This window comes from Nipponia nippon, unplaced genomic scaffold, assembly GCF_047370975.1.
Source record: "Nipponia nippon isolate SJK-2023a ecotype South Korea unplaced genomic scaffold, ASM4737097v1 scaffold_8, whole genome shotgun sequence".
Taxonomy (NCBI): Eukaryota; Metazoa; Chordata; class Aves; order Pelecaniformes; family Threskiornithidae; genus Nipponia; species Nipponia nippon.
Window position 1 is genome coordinate 41,767,679 of NW_028262402.1, and position 19,326 is coordinate 41,787,004.

The following is a 19,326-nucleotide window of genomic DNA, read 5'->3' on the forward strand; positions in this document are numbered from 1 at the left end:
ATGGACACGATTACCGTGTTCTTATGAACTTGATCTTGGGAACCACTAGGCGAGTCTCCATGCAAGTCTAGTGGATTTGAAAGGGTTAAAGCCAAGCTAGACAAAGCCACTGCATCAAAATGCCTCCTGAAAGAATTAAAGCCTAGGGGCGAGGAGGATATTTTAAATATCTTAGTCACTTAACTAAACAAAAGAACGGCCTTTGTGATTTAGGGAGTAGTTAGAATGGCTGTAAGATAAGGGGGCTCCGGGATAATCCCATCTCAGACAACAGGGCCTTGGGAGAACAAATACCTGGAAGATAGGAAGTCACAAAAAGAGTGACAACAGCCTTGAAGGACACCTTTTAAGTGATCCTAGGACTGAGTTTGGGCAGAAGCGAAGGTCAATCAGCGAACACAGTGAAGAAGACTACGAGCCTTCATCTGAAGACCCCCAAAGGCCACTTGACGACCACCACGGGAGACGACTGCACATGTGGACCAGACATTTGCATATGTTAATAAATTCCAGGAAATCTCATGTTTATGTAACTGAATTCTTGGAAATCCTGTGAATATGTATGACTTTATAGTATATAATCTCTGAAAGTCTACCAAATCGGTGGAGCACTTATGGTGGAGAATCCCCAGCGCTTCCCAGCGCTGCAATAAAGGATACCTGCTTAATAGTAACTTCACTGCTATTGAGTTTCATTTCAGAGACTCCCTGAATACTCCGTTTCTCCCTTGGGGAGATTTGGACTGTGAGAAGCCTCCATGAATTTTTGCATGAGATTGACAGCCCCTTGCAGGAGCAGCTGTCTCTCAACACATGTACCCCTATTTTCCTGTTCACTGTCTGACCTTACATTGCTGATTTTGCATTTATATGTTTAGGAAGAACACAACTTAGTGCACTCAGGGACCTTCCCACTTTTGCGGCAGCCAGGAGGACAGCGCATCTTTATGGACAGAGTATATATAGGCTGGGGAAGGAGAAGAAGTTAGACTTAATACTTCCCCTTTTAAACGTGATCTTTCACCCTGTTCTCCTCAGCCTGTATTAGAGACTGATGAGTGGACTGCTGCAGCCAGGTACTGTCGCGCACAGAGTAAAATTTCTGCCATGTAGTAAATGCATGGGAAATAATTCTAACTTTTCCCCCCAGACTTCAGCAGATCTTCCTGTGTACAGCCTTCAGGTTTGGGATGAGCATCAGTGTTTTGTTACTTTGAGGACCTCATTCTGCTTACAGGAGCGTTGATTGAATGTGCAGGTGACAGTTAATGTGAGGTTGAGGCCACTGCTTATCAATGCAAGTCAAAAAGAAAGAGAAGAGATGGGGGGGTGGGGTGTGCAGGGTGGGTGTAGGTGTTCTTGCCTGTTTTGTGCCTCAGGTAGACTTTTTTTTTCCCCCCACATAAAACACTGGAAAGAAAGGGACTGATTATGTTAAGAAAGCTTGTTAAAGAAAGCTTAGAGAAAACAGTTGACTGATTACCTTCATATCAACAGTCTGGGCTGCACGATTTTAGCTCATAATTAAGAAGGAATATATAACACGCTTAAGTTTCATTCGCAGGAAACTGAACTATTCTCTTTCCTGTGTGGACAAACGTTGAAATAAAAAGAGTGAGTACGTGTACACAAGGCATGTGTTCTCTTCAGTGCTCTGGCATTTCTTAAGGAAAGCTTTGGTAATTTTAGTCTGTCCTTCAGATAATGTGACCTTGATAGATTGCAAAAATTCATTGTAGTTAAGGAGTACAATAAGAAATGAGATGCCAAGTTCATTGTTGGAGTAATCAAACTGGTTTGAAAAGAGCTTCTGCAATTATGTTATGGTTAATGGGTCAGAGACATTATACTTTAAAATAAGCCACCACTTTTTTAATCAGCCTGTAAGTACAGTTATGTTGATGATCCTAACCAGACCACTGTACAATACAAACAGTCGATTCATCACAGTGAATTACAAGCTACATTCCAGCAAGCCCAAACACAAACACACAAGCTAACCCATAGCCATCTGTACGAGTCAGAGGACATAAATACTCATTCCAAGTTTTTCTGAAACTTCAAAAAAACTGAGGGTTACTACAGGTCTGAAACCCAGGACAGTGTACCACTGTGATACTAGTATTGTACCTCAAGGACTTTTTTTTTTTTTTCTTTTTTTTTTTCCCTAGTGTTTTTTCATAAGCAAATATAGCCCAGATTGTATCATATTACACATCGTGTAGCTTTGAGTTCATTTTAATTTTTAACAGTCATCTGATTTCTTCATCTGCCTTTAGTCATGCCACAGGAACATCTGCTGGTTCTTTTCTTTCATACTATTGACTTCAGCTTTGCATTTTTATAGTGTGGGTTTTTTCCATATGAGGGTCAAAGTCAGCTGCTTATTCAAAAAGGGGCAAGGGGAGGCAACATGCTACAGAGTTACAGTTGTGCTGGATTTGGCCCCTGCTTACACAAGGAACCTGAGAGTCAGTAGCTCTTCCCCATGCTGTCCCTCTTCCAATTGTAACAATGCCCTGTGGCTGGGCTGAAAATCTGTTTGTCCCCTACACTTAAAAGTGCTTTCAGTCCCTGTGCTGAGATGGGCGTAGGGTGGTCTGTCCCTGGTAATTCTGTCCCTGTATTGCGGCTTTGCAATACAACCTCCGCGCTCTGAAAATGTGGGCTGTCAAGTTTACTCATCATGATGCACCAACAAGACACTGTGTGGTAGCAAATTTTACTTAGACTCCCACTAGCCAGTCAAATCTGCAAATCTGATATGAATCTCGTGACAGAAAGCTGGAGAGATATCTTGAATTCTATGAAGTATTAAATAATTGGTGGGATTTGGCCTATACCCTTCTTCTTTCTGTTGTTCTGAATGGAAAAAAAAAAAATTGAATACTCTTGGATTTTCCTTTGTTGCAAAGGCAATTAATCAGTAAAATGGATATATGTTAATTTGAATACTTAACACTTTAACATGCAACAGGATTTTGAACAGCAGTCAACTGAACATTTCAGCTTGTAAAAAGAAGTGTCACATTTATAAGTAGACAATATGCTTTGCTATTAAATTGATAATTCACTTGATTTTAATTTCATCAGCCACCTTGAAGTAAGATTAAACCTGCTTCGCTGTTATCTTGTGGTGGAAATTAATCATGTCTGTATTTCAATAACGACTCTTTCCCTTCTTGTGGGTGAAAACTGATTGATCTGAAAAGATTTTAGGTCGCCTCTTTTTCTATGAATCTTTAATACACCAGTGAGTGTGTGTGTGTGTGTGTTGAAGGAAATAAACTAGCAGAAGTGGGGAGAAAAAATGAGCAAACCCTATTAACAGGAGCTCAGTTTTTACTCCCAACAGACTTAACTAGCAGAAGGGGAAAGGAAGATCTGCGGCTGGCTGCCAGAGAAGCATTGCTGAGTGTAAACACTCCAAGGCATCTCAGAATGCCCTTATCATAGGGAGCCCGAAAGTGTTTGTACTCTGGGACTCTGCAGTCAGGAGCAGCCTTGCAAGCAAAGAGTGTTTATTGTGGATTTTTAGTACAGAGAAAACTACAGCCAAACTGACCAGAAAGACTGGAATTTCATCTATCTCCCCCCACCCCTCCCGCCCCCCGCCTCTCTCTTTCTGTCACCCACTCATTGGATTTCTTTCTCTGCCAGCCTTTTAAACCAGAGATTACTGGGGCAGTGACATTCATTATTCCTTTTATTCTAGTATGATCTGGTGTGCAGCCTCCTGGAGAAACACTGCTACCTGTAAGTATCCGCTGCAAGTTTGCTGTATACACTGAATGCTGTTGTTTTTGTGGTTGTAACACTGTTTAACAGCTTGCAACACTCAGGTTGCTGCTGAACAAAGCAGCAAAGCAGTCGGACAGTAATTTTTGTACTCGGGATGGAGGAAAGCTCAGTTCTAACTTTGGAGGAAAACAGGCACTGGTTCTTGCCAGTAGTTTAGTAGAAGTTAAGGATTCCAAGCAACTTAGTTTATCCTAACGTTCCAGTTGCTACAGATTTCTCAACTATGTTGGCTTTCTTACATCGGCTCTAATAAAACTGTGGTTTTATCTTTTATAAAAGCTTGGAAGCACTAAGCAAGATTTCTTTTCTTAAAATTACTTTTTTAGTAAGACACGCTAGGAGAGAGAAATGTGACAAAAAGCACTGAAAAACATCATGAAAACTTTAAAAATTAGTAAGTAAGTCTTTCTAAAGGATATATTTCATTTAGCTGGGAGAACTTGTTTTTTAAAATGCATGTTTTAAAATTGTAGACTTTTATTTTGCAGTAGGGATCTCTGAGAGTTTTTACACTTTCATGTACATTGAGACAGCTGACTTCATTCATCTGAATTAGACAGATGTTCCTTAGTCACATATATGTGTAAATGTTTATGTGTGTTTCTGAACACACACATACATGCTTGCACAGCTTTCACATTTCCTGATTTCTACGCATTTACCTAGAACCAAACTCTAAAACATCACCTTTTAGAGATTAGTTGCTGTCACTCTGTGTTGTGCTGAGACACTTCAACAAATACTGTAGATAATTATACACAGTTTCTTGAAATGGTTATTAAAAGGGGATTTTGCAAGTTACGTTTTTTCTAGTTAGAGAATTCTACTAGTTCATCAGCTCAGCTAACTCAGCACATTGCCTTAGGCAAAATGCATCTCTGCTGTTGACATGTGTCCAGGGTGTCTGTGGGAGGCATTGGCACTGTAAATCACTAGTGCTTTCACAGTAAAAGAGCACATGCATCTGTAGAAGTTGTCCCATCTCTTTTCTCTTACTCGGGTGTTATTGCTGTGGGCCTGCCAGCATTTTCTTCTTGATTCTTCCCTAGGGTTTACTTTACCTGCAACATGACTGCATGCAATCGGTTTGACGTAGAGAATGAGGTAATTTGGATCTGGGCACCTTTAGATTTTGAACATTTTTTCCAGCATAGATCCCTGCTCTGAGAAGAATTAGGCAAGTGTAAGGACAAATGACTAATCAAGTCCCTGGAAAATGACTTGATTTTTTTAAATGAAAGTACCTCATGCCTGTTCATTCATTACATTCATTTTCTGCAGTTCTTAAAGTAGTCTTGATAATATTAGTCTATGATAACATTAGTTACAGCATAAGTGGTCTTGATAATACATATCTATGATAATATTATTTACAGTACAACAGGAATTAATTTATTCATGGGGAAAAGAAACGATCACTGACTTCATCAATCTAACAGTGAATTTAAATGGCAACAACAGTATGTGTAGTAAAAACATCACGGTAAAATAACTCATGCTAGCGAAATAATAATAATACATTAAAAGTGCAATCCTCTTGACTGTATCTGTTCAGCACAGAGGGGGACTGAGCAGATCATTTGTCATCAACACTTCAACTTTGCTTCTCTCCTTTTTTGAGACTCTGTGGCAGTCAGTTGGGGACACAGATTAATTTATCTCATGCTAATGGCTGCGTGGGCTACAATTACTGTAGCTAGGGTGTCCATGCACAAGTCCATGCTTTCACAACTTGCAACACGAGATCCTCAGGTTGATTCAGCTGCCTTTTGTGCAGTTGGGTAAAAAAACTTGGATAGACTACATTTGGGAAGTTGCTGAACACTCCCTAATGAAATGTGTTATTTCTGTCTCTAGTTGCTATCATTATGAAGCCTGCAACAGTATTTCAAAGAACTGTTAATAGCTGGCTGTGAAGATAAACTGTAGCTGGATTGTGTTTGATTTTCTGACAAATGTTGTCTAAAACCATTATGTGACTACATGAGCTGACAGGTTGTAGCTGCACTGTGCAGACGTCCTGAATGTGTAAGGATATATACCTTTACCAATAAAAATTGTTAACAAAAGAGGAACTATGGTTTGGTTTGTTTTTTTTTTTAGTGGATCTAGATTAATTTTTATGAGATGTGTAACTACTTGAACTAGTGCATACTCGTTTATCAAACATAATTTGAAGGCAATCATACCACATCTAGGTAATTTACAGATTTCACAGAAGAACCTCAGATCACTTTTGATTTGTATGTGGGGAACATGAAATGCCCAGTCGAGCCCCCCCCCCCCCCCCGCCCCCGGAAACTTAAATTTGTGTCTGGGCTAAATCTATCCTCTTTCCCTTAGACAGCTATATAGACAGGAAAGAATCGCTCTTTGGAGGCATAACTTTTGCTCCTGGAATACAGCAGTAATCCTGGCAAAAAGCTCAAATGAGCATCTAAGTTTCACATATTTAAGGCGTAAAGAGATGAACCAAGCCAGTGTGTTTTTGGGAAAGTGTAAACCATACCATCTACCAGCTGTTAAAATTTAAGCATTCAAAAATTCCTCTGTAGCATGTGCAGCAGATTGCAAGTCTTGTTTTGTTCAGCACCGTGTGATGCAGCACACACTTCAGTGAGCTTGTTTTTCTGAAGAACAGTCTGCAAAGTCTTTTTTCTCAAAAATTCAAAACCTTTGTCATTACCCTCAAAGCTCATCAGCTCAAAGCTCAGCCTTCTCCCCCACACTCAATTAACCAGCTAACCAATAACAATGCATAAAGAAATTATTCTAAAACCACCAAAACCATATGCTGTGCCTCAGGTAGGTTTCTACTTGTAAGGGGGAGTCTGCCAGAGATGGAAGTCCTCTGCCATTTCATTGCTCTGTACTTCCACGCAGAGCAGGGTTGGGTGTTATCACATACAACTTACTGAGTACATGACCAGATGTGTAACACCACAGAGAGGTACAGTATGTCAGTGGTACTGCACTTCACCACTGCCCAATGATGGTTTTGCAGAAGTATCAGACCTTGCAATTCATGTCAAACATCATTGTTTGACAGCTGATCACAGGTTCCTTGTCCCTGCCTCTTCACCTTGTTATTCCTTGTGCAGGAGACTTTTCTTGCTCCTTTTCTATGGGTTTTGACACCCTCAGACTTGTGGGTCAGAGATGCATTCACTCGCTGGTGGAGCTGCTCTGACATAAGCCAAGCTCATCTAGCACCTCATGCATGAGATCTGACCATAGCTTGCAAAGGTCGTGGAAAAGCATGGGGCTCCAGAGCGGGGAGCCTTGTGTTGTCACGTACTGAATGCAATGCTGTCATTTGTGTCTTCACTCGCCAAAGTTATGGATCAAGGTGAAGCTAATGATTTTGTCCTTGTAACACAACCACAATGGTCACTGACTAATCCTAGGCTGCTTGCTGAGTTTCACTAGTTTCTTCTCTATCTGTTACTAGTTACTTGCTAAAATGAAATGTCTTTTCACAGTCAGTGGTCTGGGAAGATTTCCTCTATCCACTACACTACCTTTACCCATGCACAGTTTCCATTATTAGGGGTAGTTTTCATTTTTATTTTTGAGTCATTCTCTGGATTGATTAGGGGAAGCCATTCTGCTACCCACATGTTGTTATAAACTGCTCTTAAGAAGAGTAGGTCTTATTCCCTCTCTGCAGTGTGTATGATTATACATGAAATAAAAAGGATGGCTAATCTAGTCCTTTTACTTTACTGTTTTCACTAGGTTTTTTTTTAGTTTATATCCCTCCCCCCCCCAACTGAGAATCCCCAGGATCCCTCTCTCCCTTCTCGTATAGGAAAAGCAGAAAAGAAGAGAGATTAAATATGCTCCTGATCTTTACAATTGTATCATGCTCTTAGCAGAGTACCCATATGACATTAAACTACAAACCAATGACAGCAAAAAAAATACAGTGGTTTGTGTTAACATTTACACTGAGAAGTAGCCTACTCCCTTTGACTGCCAAAACCCCAACCTTTTGCTGCACTCGAATGGTCGGAAAAAATTTTAAGTGGAAATTTTCAAACCTTCCGAAAAGTTAATTGTTCCTGGAAATGGAAAGTGGTTGGTTCAGTCTGTGTTTCTCCTAGGCTGGCTTGACTTTCTCTGCAAACAGCTATCCCCTATAGCTTTATACTCCCAAAGGGACGATGGGAAATCAGTGAGTACTGAGACCTAGGAGGATGAGGGTCATGTGCAGGATAGTAACCTATGGATAGCATCAGTGGAAGAACCTCACGGGAAGCTGGGCTGTTTTATGGACTTTCTCAGACAGCTGTCAAAGAGATATAATTATTTCTTTCTCAGAGTAATTTCTGCATTGCACTGTGTTCCAATTCAGTGTTCATGTCTGGCGGATAATGGGTAGTCAGAGGGTGGCAGCTCCTATTTGTGTAATCGTCTTAAAAACACATACAGGGCAACTAAGAGGAAAAAAAAAACTACTTCATCTTTATCTTCTCAACTTCTGTTATGTGAGACAGTTTTCTTGGCTTAAAAGAGTAGAGGGTAAAGACATTTTCATTGGTCTTTTGAGGGGGAAATATTTACCTGTTCAGAAAATGCAGTTTAGCTGTTAGTCTCTTATCTTTATTATAAAAAGGCTGACTTGATTTTATTTGCTTTTGCAGTTGCCTTCAGTATAATAGGCATCTGCTAACAATGCCGTCTGGATCTCAATCTCAAAGTTTAAAGTACTTCTAACAATATAAGCAGATCTATTTAACCCTTAAAAGGGAACAATGCATTGTTTTCAAGATAGTCTTTAAGGGACAACCACAATCAATAGCTCCTTTTTATATTATCTCAGTCTGGGACTCTGACCTTCTCTGCCTTTTTAAAAGTATGTTGTGTAATGGTCGAAGACCAAGCTGTTAAGTATCCCTGCTCTTGATTGATCGAAAGTCTTCCTCTCAGTGTTTCTCTTTCCCTTTATTTTCTTCTCTGTCACTGTCTGAACCCCTCCACCTGCCCCCCGCGATGGCTTAGCTCTGTTTAATGGGAAAGAGTGGAGCACTGTTCCTTAGACAGAAACCCCTCTGGCCTTACAACTTCTAGTTGATGCAGAAGGTGGATCTCATAAGGAGTGGAAATTAAAAGGATTCAGCAAGGGCTACAGAGGAACCCTGTGGAAAAGAATAATTCAGTTTTCAGCCTTGTATTAAGCTGCAATACTTGGCATTACAATGCAATAATGTTTATGGTGTTATATTCAGATTTTTCTTCTCTACTACTTGTCTGCCTTTGTATAATATCAAATATGCTTTCAGTCTTATATTGTCCCATCAGCATAGGGGGATACTTCTACACTCAGTTTCCACTACCTAATATCCTAAGCTTGGGTGAACCATAGTTTAGTGTGCGACAATGACAATATCATGCTGAGAATGAACACTGAAGTCAGAAATAATCTCTGTAAATTGAAACTGTATTAGGTCTTAATCTGATAATCACTGTCAAAATATCTATAATGTGAAAGAGGATAGAATGAGGAAAAACAGGTTTTCCCTACCTTATAGTATTCTGTTTTAATACAACAAAGAAACAAAGAAAAAAAGAAATGTTAATAACCTGGATATATCTGATGTGCTTCACATCCTTCAGCTGTTTTCCCTTATGAAGAAAGATCTATTAATTGACCATGCCATGAAACACTTCTTGTTTCCTTACTTTGCTAAAAAGTGTACAGGATTTGTCAAAAAGTGCACAGGACTTCCATTCACAGATCAAAAATGAGAAAGGAAAAAAACCGAAGGGAACTGTTATCTACCATTCCTTAACTCAGCAAATACCTTGCTGAATACTTGAGTTTCTATGTGACCTATAATCCTTGTTTGCAGTGCATGGAACAAAAACATTTAATAGCAAACAGTCCAAGGGGGCATGTGTTAATTGCACGTTCTGAAATGACAACACTCTAATTTAATAGCTCAGGATCCTTTCATTGCCCTGGGCTAAGTTTTAATTGCTGTAATAATGTTCGTCTTGTTTCCTGGAAATCGTGGAAGACTGTTATTTGTTGTCTTTAATCCCATCCTCTAAAAAAAAATCCTATGTTCTTTCTGTTTCTTGTAAACTTTTTCTGGTGTCCATTAAAACAAATCAGTCCAACTCCCAGCCCACAACAAACATCTTCCATAATCCCCTTCAAGCTTTGCAAAAGAAGAGGACAATTTTGGATTCAATTGTTCAGTGAAATCTCCCAGGCAACCCGAGATTTTGTCACACACAGAGAAACTCTTACGGTCTCATCCAAATCCCACTGAAGACTTTGAGTGTCATGGAGACTTGGCTCAAGGTCACTAGTGATTACAGATTTTTTGGTCAGGTTTTAGGTATTACAGCTGAGAGTTATTGGTGCTGTTTCTGATCTTATTTTCAGTTGTTTTGCACTGGTAGATAGCTATCTAAATCATTGGGATTAGTCTTTATTTACATCACATTAGCCCTCCTCAGAATCAGGCTGAGGAATCTGTACTTTATAACTTCTAAATAAAGAAAAAGTGTTGGAAACCTTCCCACCAATGTATTAATATTTGCATTCTTTGAAGTAAATTTAATTTGTAGAGTTTCTACATGTACCTCTGGATGGGTCCTGCACAGATGTATGTTTTCTCCAGAATCTGCTGCTGGAAGGACATCTAGCTTTCAATAACTCATGGATGCACTTAGGGACTTAACATAGTTCTCCAGATTCTTGAAGCCAATGAACACTTGACAAATTGGGAAGTTTTGTCAGATATTTTGTGATGATGATAACTCTACAGCAGTCTTTGAGTTCCTTTTTTGCAGTGTTTCTTTCCTCTTCTTTTTTTTTCTTTTTTTTTTTTTTTTTGAGAATCTTGAAAACCAGTTATATTTGGTAAGAATGCTGAAGTTTATAACTAGCCTAACTAGCCATTGTATCATTTCTCACATGTGCACCAGCAGCCCGGAGGGGAAACTAGTTCTTCTGGCATTTGGAGGAAATTTTTAACAAACCACATCTGAAGTTCTCAGTAACCCTCCCCTGCTTTGTCCCCAGTCTGGTCTCTCCCTCTGTTAACTCTAGAGAGTCACATCCACCGCCTCTTCAGAGGCCCCTTCTCCCTCTGCCTTCTCCCCTGGGCTCACCTGCAAAGCCGGACAGGGGTCTGCAAGCAGATGAGGAACTCCTCAGAGTTCCCATTGATGAGTGTCCCTTGCGCAATGCTTTGGACACGTCTTCGGAACTCCTTTTCCAGGCTCCCAAATCTCAGGGTCAGCTTGGCCAGTCTAATTCTAATTATGGGAAAGAAGGTCTCTTTCTTTGTCACCACATTTTTTATACCAATATGATTTTATATAGGATCTCATGGGAATTACTGGACAGTTTGCGGGGTACAACACAGTGTTTTGCAAAAATACACCAGGTAATTAACTTGGGTCCTGGGAGCCAGGCAGCTCTGTCATTTCAGCTTAGAGTCATCACACTTTTTAGGGTGTAAAAGACCTCTGCAGGTAACTGCTCCCATCCCTTGCTCTCAGCACAACCAGCTTTTACAGCAAGTCCAGCTTCAAAGTTGCATCGGGCTACGCAGGCCCTGATTAGTTGTTTTTTAAATATCTCTGAGGATGGAGACTCCACAGCCCCTCTGGGAAACCCATTCCACTGACCATGCTCACTGTGGTTTTTTTTTTTTTCTAATATCTAATGTGATTTCCCTTGTTGCGAATTTTGTGGGTTGCATTTTGTCCCTTCGCTGTACACCTCCAGGCTCTCTGCACTCTTCTGTTAGATGTCTAAAACTAGCAATAAGCCCTCTCTTCTTCAGGCTGAACAAACCCAGCTGTCCTGGCGCCTTCTCAGAAATCATGTGCTCCAATCCCACGGAAGGATAACAAGTAATGTATGATGTATCACTGAACTGACATGGCTATTTTACTTCTGGGACCGAAGCTGGTAGTTTTCTGCGAGCTTGTAGGCACACAGTGCACCTGGGACTGGTTCAGGTGTTTTGCCATGGAGGAAACAGCTTAGTTTAAAAATACTGATTCTCCTAATGTGTTGTTCATGAACACCATTATTTCATTAAGCCTCTAAGTATATCTGAAATATTGTGGTGCATTTGAAATTAAATAGTGCCTCAGTCATTTGTTCATTCTGAATACACAGTGACACACCAAAGAATAGCAGGGATGAATCGGGCTCAGCTGTGACATTAAGGGCAGACAAGTAAGGAGACTGCAGGGAAGTCCAAAGCAGCCACAAAATATGGCAGCAGCATCACCAGTGGTTGCAGAGCAACACACTGTCACTATGAATCAGCATAAGTACTGTGTAGCACACATGAGACTTTGTTGAAGCAATGGCCTTCTTCACACAGAGGGGAGAATGCTATCTGATGGCATTCACCCCAAAACCTTCTCATTTTATTGCCATTATGTGCTGAAAGGATCTCTTGTAATTTAATTTTGTTATCATTGGGTAAGTAATTGAGAAAGTGAGGCTATACTTCTCAAGATCTTCACTTGGCCACATAAGGAGACAGCCTTGCAGCTGACAAGTAGGGACCAATTGATGGAACGTATGGTGCAAACGTGTATAGTGATACAGGAGTAGTGCCTGCAAGCAAAAGCAGTCAAAGCAAGACTGTAATATACAGTGACAATATAGGATCAATTTTGTAGCAGAGAATGGCTCAGACAACCACCACAAAATTGGCCAAAATGCTTCTGGCTCCTCTTGGAGCCTTCCCACTCTTAGTGTTTGATGCAGGGTAAGAAAAGGCAGCAAAGAAACCACTGCCTGTGCCTCATACCTGCACCCAGTGCTGGGGTTTATGGTGCAGGCACCAGAAACAGATCGACCTGGGCTTCATTAGAGTCGAGGTGCAGATGTCTCTGCATGAATGACTCTGGCAGGGCCTGTTGGAGAGAGACAGCTGGCTTTCTCTTCTTGTAAGCACATATGTAAGGTGTAAAAAGAACAATACACTTCCTGATCAGTGCCATTTCTGAACTGGTGATTAGGCTGTCTCTGAACTATAACATGCTTTTGTGATAGCTATCCAGGAGGGAGTGGAGAAAGTCAAAACTGTCCAGGCTTTAATTTTATCATTTCTCATAAGGTACCTAGTGCCCTGTGAATAAGGGCATTTTGCACAGTGAATCAATGCCCCAGACTGGTATTATGGAGCACAAAGTTACTGGCACTGTCATGAGCTGTAAACCACCATGTCTATGCTTCAGAGTCACTGACTGCCTCTTAGCACTTTGCCAGGTCCTAGTCAGAGTCTAAAATTCCTAATTATTTTCTTCTTACCTGAGCCCCTCTATGGCTTAAGAAACGGGGTCTTCCCTGAAACTAGCTGAGACTTACTCATGCATTGCTTCTTCATTAGGGGCTGGAGTCAAAAGATTTAAAATCCATTGCAGTCACTGTGCCAGGAGCTTCCTGCTGGCCAAGGATCCTGATATGCCTGAAGTCAGAGGAGACATTAGGCAGAGCATCGTCTTGAGACATATGCCAAATAAGTTATTTCACTTCCCTCAGCCCTATCTTCACTTTGTTCGATGCAGGAGGTAGGAAGAGGGGACAGCAATAGAGAAGGTTTTCACTCAGAATCTCTCTCTATGTTTTGCAGCTGGTATTTTAAGGAAACACAGATTACATTTGATAAATGCTAGCAATTCGTGCACTATGTGATAAATGCCAGTCACATATTCAAGTTAAAAGGGTGCACTTGCTGCAAAGTATACTTTCTCACTTGGAGGCTGAAGTGTAACCTGTTTCCTCCCCCTCTTTCCAAGTTGTCCTTTATAGGATTGCAGACTGTTTTTCAAAACTGTGAATTTCAGGAAGCGGAGTGCTGTTTCAGATGTGTTTATTTCAATGAACTGCTATGCACACCCATCCCACTAGAAAGAAACAGAAATGAGCAAGTACTTTGGGCACATTTACATATCTGGATTTTAGTAGAAGCTGTCTGTGTAAGTAAACTTTTTTTTTAAATGAATTGAGATTTTGATTTGTTTCTGGAACATGTTAAAGAACTTTCAACCATGTATTTAATTCCCTGTCCTCTGGCTAGAATTCTACATTTTCTGTCAGATTTTTTTCAGACTGATCTTGCTGCATAATTTTAGACCAAAATGGAAAGATTTTCACATAAAAAGCTAGAAAACCAGAGTTGAGATTTGTGGCCCAGACTACATAGTCAACATACATCTAACTTTAAACACACATTAGTCCCAATGTATTTAATCTTGAATCTGAGTTGAAGTGAGTGGATCTGTCTTGTGTTGCTTTAGGAAGTGAACAATTTTAAAGAAATTCTTAATGGCTGATAGATTTTCATTGAAATGTAAAACTGGTTGGATATGTGCATACCGTTGTAGGCTGTTCAGAAGGTCATCCTGCCAGAAACAGTAGTGTGAACACTTATCTGATAATAATAATGAAGAAAATAAAGAGATATATGGGTTTGGTTTTTTATTCACTTTCAGGAAAGCTCACTGTTAGTGGTAGGGTTGTGGCTAAATTAGACTGTGCAAATATTAGATTGTGCAAAACTGGGTGAGCAGTCGGCTGACGGGTTGGGCTCAAAGGGTTATAGTAAATGGGTTACATTGGGCTGGCGACCAGTCACTAGTGGGGTCCCATAGGGATCCATCTTGGGGCCAGTGCTCTTTAATGTCTTCATAAATGACTTGGATGCAGGACTTGAAGGATTACTAAGTTTGCCAATGACACAAAATTGGGAGGAGCTGTTGACACTCTCGAGGGCAGAGAGGCCCTGCAGGGAGATCTAGACAAATTAGAGAGCTGGGCAATCACCAACCATATGAAGTTTAACTGGATTTTGCACAGGGGCATGGCAACCCTGGATGTACATACAGACTGGGGAACCAGAGGCTGGAGAGCAGCCCCGCGGAGAGGGATCTGGGGGTTCTGGTCAATGGCAAGTTGAACATGAGCCAACAGTGTGCCCTGGCAGCCAGGAGGGCCAACCGTATCCTGGGGTGCATCAAGCACTGTATTGCTAGCCGGTTGAGGGAGGTGATTGTCCCGCTCTGCTCTGCACTGGGGCGGCCTCATCTTGAGTATTGAGTGCAGTTTTGGGTGCCACAGTGCAAAAAGGATGCAAAGCTACTAGAGAGTGTCCAGAGGAGAGCCACCAAGGTGGTGAAGGGTTTAGAGGGGAAGCTGTATGCGGAGAAGCTGAAGTCACTTGGTCTGTTCAGCCTGGAAAAGAGGAGACTGAGGGGAGACCTCATCGTGGTCTACAGCTTCCTCACAAGGGGAAGAGGAGGGGCAGGTGCTGATCTCTTCTCCCTGGCAACCAATGATAGAACCTGAGGGAACAGCAGGAAGATATGCCAGGGGCGGTTTAGGCTGGACATTAGGAAAGGGTTCTTCACCCACAGGGTGGTGGAGCAGGCTCCCCCAGGAGGTAGTCGGAGCACCAAGCCTGACAATATTCAAGAAGCATTTGGACAACACCCTCAGACGTACGTTGTGAATTTTGGGTGTCTCCTCTGCAGGAGTTGGACTCAATAATCCTTTTGGGTCCCTTTCAACTCAGGACATTCTATGATCCTATGATTCTATGAAATAAGTAATCAGGGCATTAAAAATTTACAAGGAACTGAAGGAATGTTAATGTTTTACTAGCTTGGATTTCTTATGATCGTATCAAATCTAATTAAATCAATACCATTGCTTATTCTTTGGGCTATAGATTCAGTTACTTTGGAGGGTTGTAGAAACTAGGGTCTTATAACAATTTCAATAGTGCTTGTTCAATGTCAGAAGAACAATGCTTTTCTTATGAGTATAAACATGGAAGATGAAGATTCACTGTAACTGGGGGCGTGAGGATCTTCTGTATTTTTTTTTCCATATTATCTTTCGTTCCTTATTTCTGCTGAATTTGCCTCAGAATGATTACTTCTTTTTTTGTGAAAAAGAAAAAATTCAGCTTTGTCATGCCATATCATATGTTTCTATGTTGACGTCCTCGCATAGTTACTTCCTTTAACAGGAAAAGTAGAGAGGCACTGGCAAGATGTTTTAAATTAAGGCTGAATTTTTTCCCCCACATTCAATGGCAAAGCAAAAATAGATTTAACAAAAGGTCACTCTCCCTTTATCTCACTTTCAGGTATATTTAATCTGGATTAATGCCTACTCCTGCACTTTCAAATTACTTGGATGCTCATACCCTTTTATTAATATCCTCTTGGTCCAGCAGTAAAAAAGGCCAGTAAAAAAGGGTCCTACACAGCTAGTGTTTGCATGTGCATATGGAACAAAGGTGCCTGGAACTCATATTGAGAGCTGATCCATTGAGGGAGAAGTCTCATTGGTAAGTAGCTAATTTTCTGAGCATGTGTGCACTTAATAGTATTCAAAGGTGAAGTTAAGCTGCTTGAAATGAACTGCAATTGTAAGAAATGGTGGAAGTTTTTTGTGTGTGTTCCCCCCCGCCCCCCCCCCCCCAGTTGCTCAATGCCTTATATCAATTTTCTTTCTTTTTTTTTTTTTTTTCAGGATTAACAAACCTTAAAAGTACTTGGAGAACACATTCATCATTTTGTCAGGCTTCACCAATGAATTTTATAAAACCCCAAGGATATTTTGAAACACCCCTGTCCAAATTTCAGTCAAGGGGTGCATCTTAATTGAAAACGTGGTACCTATTGTTACCTGCGACTAACATTTAGGTCCTTCATTACATGGTGAAAATCTGCTGGCAGAGAAAGAGAAGGCTTCTTTTGTTAAGAACATTTTCACCGGTGGAAAAAAACTGGCATCCCCTCACATTATGAAGCCCTTTGAGAAAAGCTGGTTGTTTTTACTGCTGCCTGCTGTACTGAGAGTTGTATGCTCCTCCTTTATTAGTGTCAACCTTGGGGTGAAAGTGATGAAGGGACAGTCTGTCTTCCTGTCAGAAGATGTCCTCAAATTTTCGATTCCCAGAGAGAAGGATGTCTGCAAAGTAGAAGTTGTGATTAATGAGCCAATAACACAGAGGGTTGGGAAACTAACTCCGCAGGTATTTGGGCTCCGTTCTGCTGCTCTTAGTGTCCACATGTGCGCAGGTGTGGGAGAAACTAGGAAGAGCTGCTTTATTATTTTTTTTTTTTGGGGGGGGGGGGTAGTGACTAAAAGGCATGAAACTGAATGGCCACTGAGATTCAGCCTTTTGCTAAAAGTAGCCAGCTGACATAGAACTGCAACGCTGAAATCCAAAAGTTGAGCTCAGTAACATGAGTGTGTAAAAAGGACTTTGGTCAGAGTCTCCTTCAGAAGCGGAGAATGGGTATTTAAAAACTTTCGGTTAGGAGATATCCTCCAATCTCTCAGCTGCTTGTTTTGTTACCATTGGGGTAATCAGTGCCCCTCGGGTAATGCATAGCCTGCTAGAGCATTTTGCATTTTAGTCACGCAGCCACTACTTAGGGAGCAATTAAGAAAAAACCATCACATACAATAAGTACATTGTGTACACTGTTGTTTGCTCTTCTCTGCAACAGCTAAATTGCTAGCAGATGGCAAATACATAAAAAAATGTTTTCTGTTAAAATTTCAAGCGTGTAGGAATAATGAAATGTATTTCACATATCACCATTCTGCTACTCATTTGCCCCACAGATCTCCCCACCTGAGTCATAGCAGGAAGGAGTTGGAAGTAATTGACGTGAAGATGTAACGGTAGAGATAGAAGATGAATCATTTTAAAATGAACCATAACCAAATAGTTTTTGTCTATTTTCAAAAAGTTTTGTTAATTGTACCATGCAGCACACACTTCTACATGTTTGTATATGCATATTGCTTTAAACACCCTCTCTGAGGTTTCTGGTGGTCTCTGTGAAGGTGGATGCAGGAGCACCAGTCTCAGTAGATTTTTTAAAGCTTCTGGCTTGGTCATCATCATTATTTTTGCAGACCACTGACAAGTACTTCAGCTGAACCTGCACTCAGAAGGAGCAGAGGCACACCAGGGAAAACAGGAGGTGATGAGCAGGGTGATGTGTGATCTTCTCTAGACACTGGCCCCAAGATGTGCAGTTACTCTGCTGAGACTTCCCCATGGCTTGCTCTCTGTCAGCACAGGGACTCTGACCATAGTCCTCCCTCTCCACTTTCCCCAGTCTAGTTTGGCCCATGAGGAGGAGGAGAAGAGAGACTTACATGTCTCATTGCTGGCAAACCTCTTCTGTAGGCAAGCTGGCTGGCTGGCTGAGTGACTTTGCTTTTGATTTCTGCCTCAGCCTCTATGTACAGTAGGACCCGGCTATTTTGAAAAAGCCACTTTGTCCTTTGTAACCTGACATGCTTCTAGCACGGGGTCAGAGGCAGTTTTCCAGAGACCTGAGGAGACGCATACTCACCACACCTTATTTTCCAAAATACCTAGGCTCCTTGCCTTTCCCCACTCCCAGCCCCATCTCCATTAAATGCCTGTTCTTTCATGGTCCTGATGTGGCTCTTGGAGGCTGCAGGCACACCTCATCTGGAGGGGTGAGCTCTGCTGGGGTACCAGGCTGGAAAGGGGCTGTGGCAGCTAGTGGAGCCTGGAATGCCTCCCCTGGATGGCTCCTGGCCTGACTGCCGTCCCGTTAGGAAAGGTGCTTTCTCCTCCTCTCTGCAGCCATGAGGAGGTGGGAATGCCAGAGACACACCACCACACTGAGTCCCCCAGGGAGACAACCAGTGAGACAGGCAGTCTGGTTATCTCAAGTCAGATTTCCTTGTTAGGAAAGAACAAGATGGCATTTTTAAGTTGAGGGCTTGTGTTTTAAATGAAAAAAACCCTGAGCCAGACACTGAAAAGTGCTGCCTGAGCTTTCATCATTCCTGAAAAAAGGTGCCAGAGTCTGGCCCTCCCGGTGCCACTCATGCTCTTTCTACCAGGAAATTCTGCAGCCACAAAATGCCTCTGGTCTGATTTGTTTTACTGCCATTAAAGTGAGTAATGTTCTAGGAATGTATGACAATTTAATTATAAATTATAATTGAAAAGCAGTTGAAGTAGAAAAAACCAAATCTCGACAGTAATTAGGAAAAGATTTAGCTCTCCTTTGTCTTACCCAGCAAATTTATAGATAATTAGAGTTGCCTGTTCATATAAAAGGAAAACGCATTAGGAAACATAAAACAGATGTTTCTTTTTGCAAAGCAGATTGTATCTTATATAAAATGACTGTCAGACATTGGTAACAGACCTTTGTGGAAAGGCCCTTCATTTTCATCCCCTTGTTATCAATTAAGAGATGGAATCAATGATGTCTTAGAAAGAAATTAATTCTTTGATATGATAAACCATCGCCTCTGCTGTAGGCAGTCCCATCTGATATGAACAGGGATGCATCATCTGAGCAGTATCTCATTGTCAGGTGCACACCAGACCTACATGTCACCAAAAACTCTACTGACTTTGAGGATTCTACACTGATTTACATCAATGAAGAACCTCATCTTCAGTGTACAACATTAAACTACTGGAAGCTGTAATATGAATGGCTTTTACATATAACGTA

At 41.2% G+C, this 19,326-nt stretch overlaps 1 protein-coding gene across 1 annotated transcript in view; it reads left to right on the forward strand.

The window, feature by feature from the left end:
- Positions 1-3,651: 3,651 nt before the first annotated feature.
- Positions 3,652-19,326, forward strand: part of FREM1 (FRAS1 related extracellular matrix 1) — a 75,414-nt gene continuing 59,739 nt past the window's right edge. The window contains exons 1-3 of the mRNA XM_009469204.2: positions 3,652-3,756; positions 15,942-16,145; positions 16,331-16,835. Of these exons, the coding sequence (XP_009467479.2) occupies positions 16,605-16,835 (231 nt within the window). The 5' untranslated portion in view covers positions 3,652-3,756; positions 15,942-16,145; positions 16,331-16,604. The remainder of the gene's footprint in view (positions 3,757-15,941; positions 16,146-16,330; positions 16,836-19,326) is intronic.